General features: G+C 45.5%; 1 protein-coding gene across 3 annotated transcripts in view; it reads right to left on the bottom strand.

Annotated features, from left to right (window-relative positions):
* Positions 1 to 7,785: 7,785 nt before the first annotated feature.
* Positions 7,786 to 10,978, bottom strand: part of OS9 (OS9 endoplasmic reticulum lectin) — a 39,835-nt gene continuing 36,642 nt past the window's right edge. For all 3 annotated transcript variants that reach the window (XM_079966698.1, XM_079966700.1, XM_079966699.1), the window contains 2 exons: positions 10,849 to 10,961; positions 7,786 to 9,163 (listed from right to left, as the gene is read on the bottom strand). In XM_079966698.1, the coding sequence (XP_079822824.1) occupies positions 9,026 to 9,163; positions 10,849 to 10,961 (251 nt within the window). In that variant the 3' untranslated portion in view covers positions 7,786 to 9,025. The remainder of the gene's footprint in view (positions 9,164 to 10,848; positions 10,962 to 10,978) is intronic.

Here is a 10,978-nt window from a genome sequence, read left to right as displayed (position 1 = left end):
CTATTTGAAAGGCACTATGCATTACAGACTGAGATTTAACAATCAGAAGTCTGGTGGTCTTGAGATATTTGCAGATGCAAGTTTTGGAAGTGACACAACAGACAGGAAAAGCACGTCTGGAGTTTGCTATATGTACAATCAGGGTCTATTTGATTGGTCATGCAAGAAGCAAACAACAGTTAGCTTAAGTACTTGTGAAGCTGAACTGAATGCACTGTCTTATTCACTTAAAGATTGTGAATGGTTGTTACAATTGTGCAAAGACATGAAAATCCCTGTCAAATGTCCAATCCAGGTTTACCAGGACAACAAAGCATGTTTGGCTTTGCTGAATTCTGAAGGTTGTAAGCAAAGCATGAAGCACTTGCAATTGAAGGTGCAACATGCTAGGGAACGTATTCAGAAGGGACTCGTAACGGTGTCCTATATGCCAGGTAATGAAATTCCTGCTGATGTATTGTCCAAGATTGTATCAAGGGATCAACACTGTACCTATGTGCAGAAGTTGGGTTTGTACTGATATTGTACGAACACGCTGCCCAGTGATGTTCACAGAAAGGGGGAGGATGTTGGTTTCTGCTCTCTTCACTGTGCAGCGAAAGGCTTGTCACAAGACAATGTTTACATTCCAGTCAGAGTACTGTTGGAGTTTCTCACGGGAAAGGGAGACTGGATGTGACGTACACTGGTTTCCTGTTTTTCACTGTTCTCAGTGAGATTCTCTCCGTGCTTCAGAGGGGAGAGGATGCTTTCTCTGCTCCGGCAGAGGCAAGATGTTTTTCTGTAATCTACCAGCTTTGAGATGTAAATAAAGCAATATAGAGTATGTGCACGTATTCCTCATCATTCCGCTGTGCACGGGACACTGCAATCAACAATTAACAACTTAGCTGCCATGTTTGGATCCCTTCAGTCAGTATGCAAGTTTCCATAATGCTCCACATCTAAACTGTATGTTGGCCACTGTTCTTAACGGCAAGTCTCCAGATCTTCAACTCCTCAAAAGATTCCATCAACGGTCTCCGAAAATTTTTACACATCACTTGGGAAGACAGGCGAACTAATATCAGTGTACTGGAAGAAGCAAAGATCACCAGTGTTGAAGCAATGATTCTTCAACATCAACTTTGTTGGACTGGTCATGTTGTGTGGATGCCAGATGATTGTCTTCCAAAGCAACTACCCTATGTACGATTAGCTCCCTATGGGGCAGAAGTTGTGGGTATGTGAGAAGTACAATCAGCTCCTGGCTCCCTAGGAACAAGTTTGTTCCCTTGAGACTAAGGTAGCAGAACTAGGTGTAAGAGAGGCAGTGTGTGTGGTGGAGGTGGCGGTCAGGGACATGGTATCTGGGTCCCATGCCCATGATGACAGCTCCACTGCTGTCATGGAGAATGGAAGTCTTGAGGAATGAGATCATCATCTTGAGGAAGACAGAAGCATTCCCTTAGAAGGGACCCATACCTTGGGGGATAATCATGTAACCTCTCATGCCGAAGGTACCCTCCAGTGGGGTGGAGGAATTGTGGTAGTAGGTGACTCTATTGTTTGGAATATATAGTTGGGTGTGCAGTGGGCATAAAAACTGCCGGATGAATTGCTTGCCAAGCCAATCAGTGCAGGGGAGCCAGTGGTCATGGTGCATGTTGGCACCAATGACATGGGGAAAGTAGTCTTCCCCCTCGGGTGTAGACGATAAAAATCAATGAAAATCTCAATGGTTGTGGCAGAGAACCAGTCATTGTAAGAGGAGGGGAACAAGATAGCAATTCAGAGGTGCCATAAGCACTTGAGACAGACAGACAGACAGTATACAAGTGTTTATACACCAATGCTTTACGCCAGTTGCTGGAAACCATGGGAGGGGAGAGGGGTCTTGGGCTCCTGGTTTCCCACATGCATCTGGTTGGTCACTGTGAGAACAGGATGCTGGACTGGATGGGTCAGTGGCCTGATCCAGCAGCCTATTCTTAGGTTGCTTATTTTAGGGTCCCTCCACTCAGATGGAGATTGAAATGAGCGGCAGCTTAAAATCCTGAGTTATACCCCATAGCTTATGGCAAATGCATACATTTTCATGTGTATTTTGGGGGGGGGGTATAGGGCATTGTTTCAGAAATGGGACTAATCCATTTGCTAATTCATTCAGGGCTCCAGCACTTCATGAGCTCTGCCAACCAATTTGATCGCTAGTTTGTGCCTTTTTAAAAGGAAGAGAAGCTGGATCCAAGAACAGGCTTGGGATTTCCCTCCAACTATCTAAACTAGAGCTTTTAAAAGTCTCCTTGTCTCTCTCATCTTCAGTGACCATCATAGAATCATAGAATCATAGAGTTGGAAGAGACCACAAGGGCCATCAAGTCCAACTCCCTGCCAAGCAGGAAACACCATCAGAGCACTCCTGACATATGGTTGTCAAGCCTCTGCTTAAAGACCTCCAAAAAGGAGACTCCACCACACTCCTTGGCAGCAAATTCCACTGTCAATCAGCTCTTACTGTCAGGAAGTTCTTCCTAATGTTTAGGTGGAATCTTCTTTCTTGTAGTTTGGATCCATTGCTCCATGTCCGCTTCTCTGGAGCAACAGAAAACAACCTTTCTCCCTCCTCTATGTGACATCCTTTTATATATTTGAACATGGCTATCATATCACCCCTTAACCTCCTCTTCTCCAGGCTAAACATGCCCAGCTTCCTCATAAGGCATTGTTTCCAGGCCTTTGACCATTATGGTTGCCCTCCTCTGGACACGTTCCAGTTTGTCAGTGTCCTTCTTGAACTGTGGTGCCCAGAACTGGACACAGTACTCCAGGTGAGGTCTGACCAGAGCAGAATACAGTGGCACTATTACTTCCCTTGATCTAGATGCTATACTCCTATTGATGCAGCCCAGAATTGCATTGGCTTTTTTAGCTGCCATGTCACTCTGTTGGCTCATGTCAAGTTTGTGGTCAACCAAGACTCCTAGATCCTTTTCACATGTACTGCTCTCAAGCCAGGTGTCACCCATCTTGTATTTGTGCCTCTCATTTTTTTTGCCCAAGTGCAGTACTTTACATTTCTCCTTGTTAAAATTCATCTTGTTTGTTTTGGCCCAGTTCTCTAATCTGTCAAGGTCATTTTGAAGTGTGATCCTGTCCTCTGGGGTGTTAGCCACCCCTCCCAGTTTGGTGTCATCTGCAAATTTGATCAGGATGCCCTTGAGTCCATCATCCAAGTCGTTGATAAAGATGTTGAATAAGACCGGGCCCAAGACAGAACCCTGTGGCACCCCACTAGTCACTCTTCTCCAGGATGAAGAGCAACCATTGATGAGCACCCTTTGGGTTCGGTCAGTCAGCCAGTTACAAATCCATTGAGTGGTAGCATAGTCAAGACCGCATTTTACCAGCTTCTTTACAAGAATATCATGGGGCACCTTGTCAAATGCCTTGCTGAAGGTAGGCTACATCCACTGCGTTCCCTTCATCTACCAGGCTTGTAATTCTGTCAAAAAACGAGATCAGGTTAGTCTGACATGACTTATTTTTCAGAAATCCATGCTGACTATTGGTGATCACAGCATTCCTTTCTAGGTGCTCACAGACTGTTTGCTTAATGATCTGCTCCAGAATCTTCCCTGGTATTGATGTCAGACTGACTGGGCGGTAATAATTTGGGTCCTCTCTTTCCCCCTTTTTGAAAATAGGGACAACATTTGCCCTCCTCCAGTCTGCCGGGACTTCGCCTGTTCTCCAGGAATTCTCAAAGATGACTGCCAGTGGTTCTGAGATCACATCTGCCAGTTCTTTTAATACTCTTGGATGCAGTTCATCTGGCCCTGGAGACTTGAATACATCTAAACTAGCCAAGTATTCTTGTACTATCTCCTTAGTTATTCTGGGCTGTGTTTCCTCTGCTGAATCATTTGCTCCAAATTCTTCAGGCCGGGCATTGTTTTCTTTATCAGAGAAGACTGAGGCAAAGAAGGCATTGAGGAGTTCAGCCCTTTCTGTGTCCCCTGTTTGCATTTCACCATCTTCTCCTCTGAGTGACCCCACTGTTTCTTTGTTCTTCCTTTTGCTACAAACATACCCATAAAAGCCTTTTTTGTTGCTTTTAACCTCTCTAGCAAGCCTGAGTTCATTCTGTGCTTTAGCTTTTCTGACTTTGTGTCTACACGTGCTGGCTATTTGTTTGAATTCCTCTTTGGTGGTTTCCCCCCCTTTTCCATTTTTTGTACACATCCTTTTTAAATCTTAACTCAGTTAAAAGTTCTTTAGATAGCCACCCTGGCTCTTTAGGCACCTTCCATGTTTCCGTCTCATTGGTATTGCCTGAAGTTGTGCTTTTACTATCTCCCTCTTAACAAACTCCCAGCCATCATGAACTCCCTTTCCTTTTAGTATTACTGTCCATGGGATCTCACCCAGCACTTCCCTAAGTTTTATGAGGTTGGCTTTCTTAAAGTCAAGAAATTGAGTCCTAGTATGCTTGGCTGCTCCTTTCCGCTGTATAGTAAACTTCAGAAGAGCATGATCACTTGTGCCTAATGATCCTTCCACTTCTACCCCACTAACCAGGTCATCAACATTGGTTAGGACCAGATCTAAAATGGCTGTTCCTCTTGTTGCTTCTCCCACTTTCTGGACAATGAAGTTGTCTGCAAGGCCAGTGAGGAATCTGTTTGACCTTATGCTCTTGGCTGAGTTTGACATCCAACAAATATCCGGGTAATTGAAGTCCCCCATTACTACTATCTCCCTTCCTTTTGCATGCTTGGCCATCTGCTTCAGGAAGGCATCATCTATGTCCTCTGTTTGGCTTGGGGATCTATAGTAAACTCCCACAATGAGGTCCCTGTTATTCTTCTCTCCCTTAATTTTGACCCAAATGCTCTCACTTTGGCTATGAGGTTCTAAATCTTGGATCTCTTCACAGGTATACACATCCCTGACATATAACACCACTTCTCCTCCTTTCTTGTCTGGTCTGTTTCTCTGAAATAGATTGTATCCCTCCATTATTACATTCCAATCGTGGGACTTATCCCACCAGGTTTCAGTGATGCCTATTATGTCATATTTAGTTTGCTGTACCAAGAGCTCAAGCTCATCATGTTTATTTCCCATCCTTTGCGCATTAGTGTACAGACATTGAAGTCCATTAATCATTCCCCCGTGTCTCTTATTTAAGGATTTTTTCCTCCCACCACTAGGTCTGCGTGCTGTTTGCTCCATTTGGTCTATGACATTTGGATGATCATCTTCATCAATTGATAGACTCCTACCTTCAGGAGCACTGTCTCCCTCCCCCACGTTAGTCAGTTTAAAGCCCTCCTGATGAGGTTTCTGAGATTTTTGGCAAAAACATTCCTCCCAACCGTTGTGAGGTGCAGCCCATCGCTTGCCAGAAGTCCATCTTCAAGAAACTGCAGTCCGTGTTCTAAGAATCCAAACCGTTCCTGTTTACACCATTTGCGAAACCAGCTGTTCACAATTTGTGCATTTAATTGCTTCAATTTCCTGCCCAGAGCCTCGTAGTCTCTTTTGATCTTCTGGAGGCTATTGCTTGCAGTGTCATTGGTTCCCACATGAACCAAGAGGAAGGGGTATTTGTCAGTGGGTTTTATGATTCCTTGCAGTCGTTCAGTTACATCTTGGATCTTAGCCCCGGGGAGACAGCACACTTCCCAAGACATCTTGTCAGGCCCACAGATCACTGCTTCTGTTCCCCTCAGTAGGGAATCCCCTATCACCACTACACGCCTCCTCTTAAGTTTGGTCGGGGTTCTTCCGTGAGCTGTCCGTTCCAAGCACGCCTGCACATTCCCTGAGGACTGACTTTGCTGCCCGTCTTCATATACCTGATCGACTGTAATGAGGGAGAGATCCTCAAATGGAGTCTGCTCTTCGTCTTCCATGCTAGGGGAGAGGACCTCAAAGCGATTGTGTATTTCTAAACAATCAGAGCGAACCCTGGGCCTCCTACTTCTTTGCGTCACGTTTCTCCATATATCTGGCTCCTGTGTTGGTGATCTAGCCTCCTTCTCAGGGGAGTCCCCTGTCTCCTCCTTGGTGGAGACGGTGTGCTCTGTTGCTTCCAAGAAGAACTCCAGCTCTCTAATTCTTTGGAGCATAGCTACACGTACCTCCAGTTGCTGGACTTTGTCTTCTAAGAGGGCAATCAACATGCAATTGCTGCAGGTAAAGCTCCCTGCAACCTTTGGCAAGATGGCAAACATTGCGCAGGAACCGCAGGCGACTGCAGCTGTTCCCTCACCCTCCATCTTGAGAACGTGTCGTTGGGGGTGGCTACAGCGGTCCTCCATCATAAAAAGTGTGAAGACAGGACAAATAACTCCCCCCCAACAAACGTTTGAGACTAGCTCCCCTAAATCTAAAAGATGGATCAAACTGCGCGCGCCGCTGCCCTGCAAGCTCTGATAAGCTCCTCCCACAGCTAATCACCTGCCTCAACAGAAACCCTGCCCCCTCTGACCTTTGCACAGGGAGAGCAGCTTCCGTAAAGAGGACTGCCTTCAGATAGATAGATATAGACTTTATTTGCGTAGCCGACAGGCCATAGCATCAAAGGACAAACACCAACAAAAATACATTACGAATATAGTTACCATAAAATCTTATGACCTATTAAAACCCTAGATAGAAGCTGGAGAGCAGCTAATCAGCCACAAAGAAACACACACACCAGAAAACCCTTGAAAATCTCAGTTCTCCTTGTGCTGGCAGTGAATCATGAAAATCTCAGTTCTCCTTGTGCTGGCAGTGAATGCCTTGGTGTCTTTGGTTAGGCAGATGAAATTAATTTTCCCTGAGCTTCTGATGGGTGGATTAAGAGACACGGGCAAAACATTTCTCTACAGCCAGGCCTTTGGCTGATTAAACATTTGATGGCCTTTAAAATGTGCTTGTGGTAGGGGGTGTTATTAGTTTGCTTTGTGGTTTTAAAAAATGTATTATGTGTTCTCATTTTGTATTGTTATGTTGTGAATGAATGAATGAATGAATGAAGAAGCTGCTTGAAAACCTCGAGTTTGTTGACACAGAACTGAGCTTTTTTTGTGTGAGAGACAGGAGGGAAGTGGCCTGCCATAAACAAGAAGTCTATCTAATTAATTACCCACCCTTCACCCTAAGATTTCAGGGCAGGTAACAGCGTTAAAAACAGTATTACAAACCATTTAGAAACAACTTAAAACCAACACAATAAAAATGGAAGTGGAAACTGTTGCTAAAACCAAAGATGATTTAATTTGTTTAAATGCCGTACCTAGGTATTTGGTTAAATTGGAAATATAAAATTTCTGTCATCGTGGTTTTGCTTCTTTACTAATTTGCTGGTTATCAGGTCCACTTACTTATAAGATTTTGTCATTTTGGAATATTGTTGGCTTTTTGTTTATTTTTATTACGTTGTTCCAAGCTTAGCCGGGGCACATGTGTGCCCAGCGCAGACCATTGCCTGGGTCAGGTACCTGTTCCTAAATCCAGCCTTAGATTTATTTGCTTAATGAGACACTGCCCCTTTGCCATCAAGATCCTCAGTAAGGCACCTTCACTGAAGATTTGCAAAAACAAACTGAAAAAAGGTCTTCAGCGCATTGCAAGACACATTTTATATCACATGTATTGGTTTGTGAAGGTAAAAAAAAGGTCACTCTACTACATTGGGAATTCTGTATCCAGTGTCCTTTCTTGGCTCATTTGCATTCTCTCTCTCTCTCTCTCTCTCTCTCTCTCACACACACACACACACACACAAAAGCAAAACATTGAAATCTCGTATTCTGGGTTGATCTGGGTTTATTGATAGGAAAAAAAGAGAACTGAATCATCCTGTATGTGCCAAGGCCAGGCAGGCAGCCTGATTCTTCCATCCTCTCCCCTTCCTTGGCCAGGGACTCCTCACCTCCAGTCACCCATCATGTAAGCTGAACGCTTGTCTCGCTGCAAGAGATTTCTGCCAGGCTTGTGGCTCGAGACTTCACAGAAGTAACAGCCAGCCTTTGCCATAAGAAGCTGTGTTTCAGCACAGTTCAGCACATACTCCCATGCCGAGGGCCTTAGTATATGTGAAACAATGCCAGCAGAGAGAACAGTTTGCAACATTCTCCCAACCAACCATTATTTTGCATTCTCTCTTTGCTGGGGTTCACTAGACCAAGGCTGCGGACCTTGCACAATGGCTTGGTGCTATGCAAATGAAAAACAGTAGAGGAATGGCCTGTAAACGACAGAGCAGACTTGAACTTGCTTCATGCAAACCTTCCCTCCCCAACAGAATGCTAGGAAGAGGCCAAGACAGGACAGGGAAAGCGTGTCCTTTCCCTCGCCACCCTCCTCCAGGTTCAAGGCACACAGGTGAGAGGCAGCCATCTGCATAAGCCCAGGGGTTTCCTCCACATACACAAGAGCTTTGGGGAAAGTGGGGTGGGTGGTGAATGAGTTCCAGCTCTCCACTCCATGTTGCATTGAGCCAAAGGCCTGTTTCCACCCGGAACTGCACACCCCAAAACAGCATCAGGTCAAGAGACTCTTGGCTGCACAAAGCTCCCAATGAGTCAAGTGGGTGGCCTGGTTTTTGTTGCTCCTGATGCCAAGCACAGCTGGCATGAGACTGTGAGGATTGAAGCCAACAGCATGGCATGGGAGGGCACCAGAGATTTGGCACCAAGGCTGCCACGGCCGTGTGAGGCATCTTATGGAAGCCTTTTAGGCTATGGTGGGGACATGCCTAAGGGTACTTGAGAGAGACAGAGAGAGAAGGGGATGGGAAGGAGGGAGAGAAAGAAAGAGAGAAAGAGAGAGAAACTCATGAGACGGTAGTGGGTCCAATGAAGGCAAGTTTGCACCTTATGGGCAAGAGATGCCCCTCACACTTGCCAGTCACTTTGTAGGCAATTCTAATGGGATTCTGGTCACTATTGAAACACGCTGTTCTTCCTGGCGAGCAACTGAAACGGTGCCCAAGTAGTCTTGCAGGGGGGAAAGCCACAGGTGACCAAGTTCCAACGCTTGTTGAGGTTCAGAAATCCAGTTCATCTGAATCAGCGCTGCCAGCAGCTGGTAATTCATCCTGCCTGCGCCCCCACACAAAACGATAGTTGTCTTCCAGCTGTCTCTGCCTCCGCTGCTCTTTATGAGCTTCTTCCGTACCCTGGATCTGCGAGGGGAAGCAAAAGGCAATGAGGGCAGGGGAGAAGCACACCAACACATTCATGTATGTGTATGTATACATTTTCCTATATACCGTATTTTTCGCACCATAGGGCGCACCGGACCATAGGGCGCACCTAGTTTTTAGACAGGGAAATCAATAAAAAAATCTGGCCCCCCCTACCAGCCCCAAAGAGCAGCGTACAGGCTGCCCACAACCTTTCCCTGCCGGAGGGGTTGCACGTGGCTATGTTACAAGCCAAGGCAGCCAGCGGGATGGATCCCGCTGGCTGCTTTGGCTTCCTCTTTAGCCCCACGCAACCTCTCCCTCCTGGGAGAAGCTGTGCGGGGCTAAAGAAGCCATAGCCCCGTGCAGCCTCTCCCTGCCGGAGGGGTTGCTCGCGGCTATGGCACAAGCCTGCATTCGCTCCATAGGACGCACACACATTTCCCCTCAATTTTTGGAGGGGGAAAACTGCATCCAATGGAGCGAAAAATATGGTACATCAAAATGAAACCAGCATTGGAGGATTTGTAGTGCTGTATCACAATCTTGGATTTGCACGGAGTCAGGGTGCAGAAAAGTGGTGGTTTAAAACAGCAGAAGCATGACTAAAGCTGGAAAGGAAATGGAGGTTTCAAACAACACCAGAAGTTTTAGGAAGGCAGGAATGGAGACAAACTGAAAGGGGAAAAGTGGTGATTTTATACAATGACAGAGGGTTGAGTACAATGAACATGGGGAGGGGGAGAGAAATGGGATTACAAAACAAGGTTTGGTACAGCAAAAGGGGAGGTGGGAAAGGCTCTCTTGTGTTAGCTTTTTGATGTTGGCAGAGAAGAGTACCACACAGACGCTATTTCTTCTTGTTAAAACTGATCTGCCTTTAAAAAAGACCACACCTCAGTCTCTTTCCATCCTTGCTTTACTCAAACCTCTGCTATTGTTTGAGTACAGTGAGATGGGAGGAAAACTGAAAGGGAAAAAATGACGGTTAAAAACTTCTCCCTCTTCCATTCTTCACTTGTCTCATGTGTGAGAGATAAACTATGATATTCCATACGACCTTTACATTATGTATTTCTCTCCTGCCACTATGTGTTGCCTTCAATAAGAAGTTCCAAATTCAATTTGGGAACTTATCAATTATTTTATTAACAAGCAATCACCCATATATGTGCAACAACCATCAACTGAAACCTCTCTAACTGAACAAGCTGACAGGCTTGCTCTTAAGGCTCTATTTATTTTCAAGATACAGTAAGTAACATATCAGCACAAAATGTATGTGCACAAAGTAGCTGCACATAGGAGAGAGGCGAAGGCAAGGAAATGGGTTGATCTGTGTGCAAGGAAGAGATCAGAAAAGGTGCATAGAGGGGAAAGGGGTGTAAAGGTGAAAATTGGCTTATAAAGGGGGTTGCAAAAAGGGGGGTTTTAGGAGCCATGAGAAAGGGGTTCAAGATGAAAGCAGGGGTGTGAATGGGTCTGAAGAACAGGAGGAGATTATGGCTTGTTAACTGAGAAGGTGAAAAGTAGGTGCAATATGTAGAAAGAAGATGATGCAGGACATTAAACATGGGGGTAAGTTTCTGTCCAAGGGGGTTGCACAAAATGGAGGGAGGTACAGACATGGAGGGGAACAACCTCTTTCTCCTCATTAAAACACTCCCTTCATTTTGGGCCCTCACCAGAATATTGAAGAAGATGTCCTTGAGATTTTTGGTGTCCTCTTCTGACAGCCAATGGGTATCATCATCGTCGCCCAGGCCACCCGTGGTCACAATCTTGATTTCAATTTTACCTGCCAGCCACAAAGTT

This window comes from Podarcis cretensis (assembly GCF_951804945.1).
Source record: "Podarcis cretensis genome assembly, chromosome: 2".
Lineage (NCBI taxonomy): Eukaryota > Metazoa > Chordata > Lepidosauria > Squamata > Lacertidae > Podarcis > Podarcis cretensis.
Note: the sequence above shows the minus strand (reverse complement) of the source record. Positions and strands in the feature narration are given on the sequence as shown.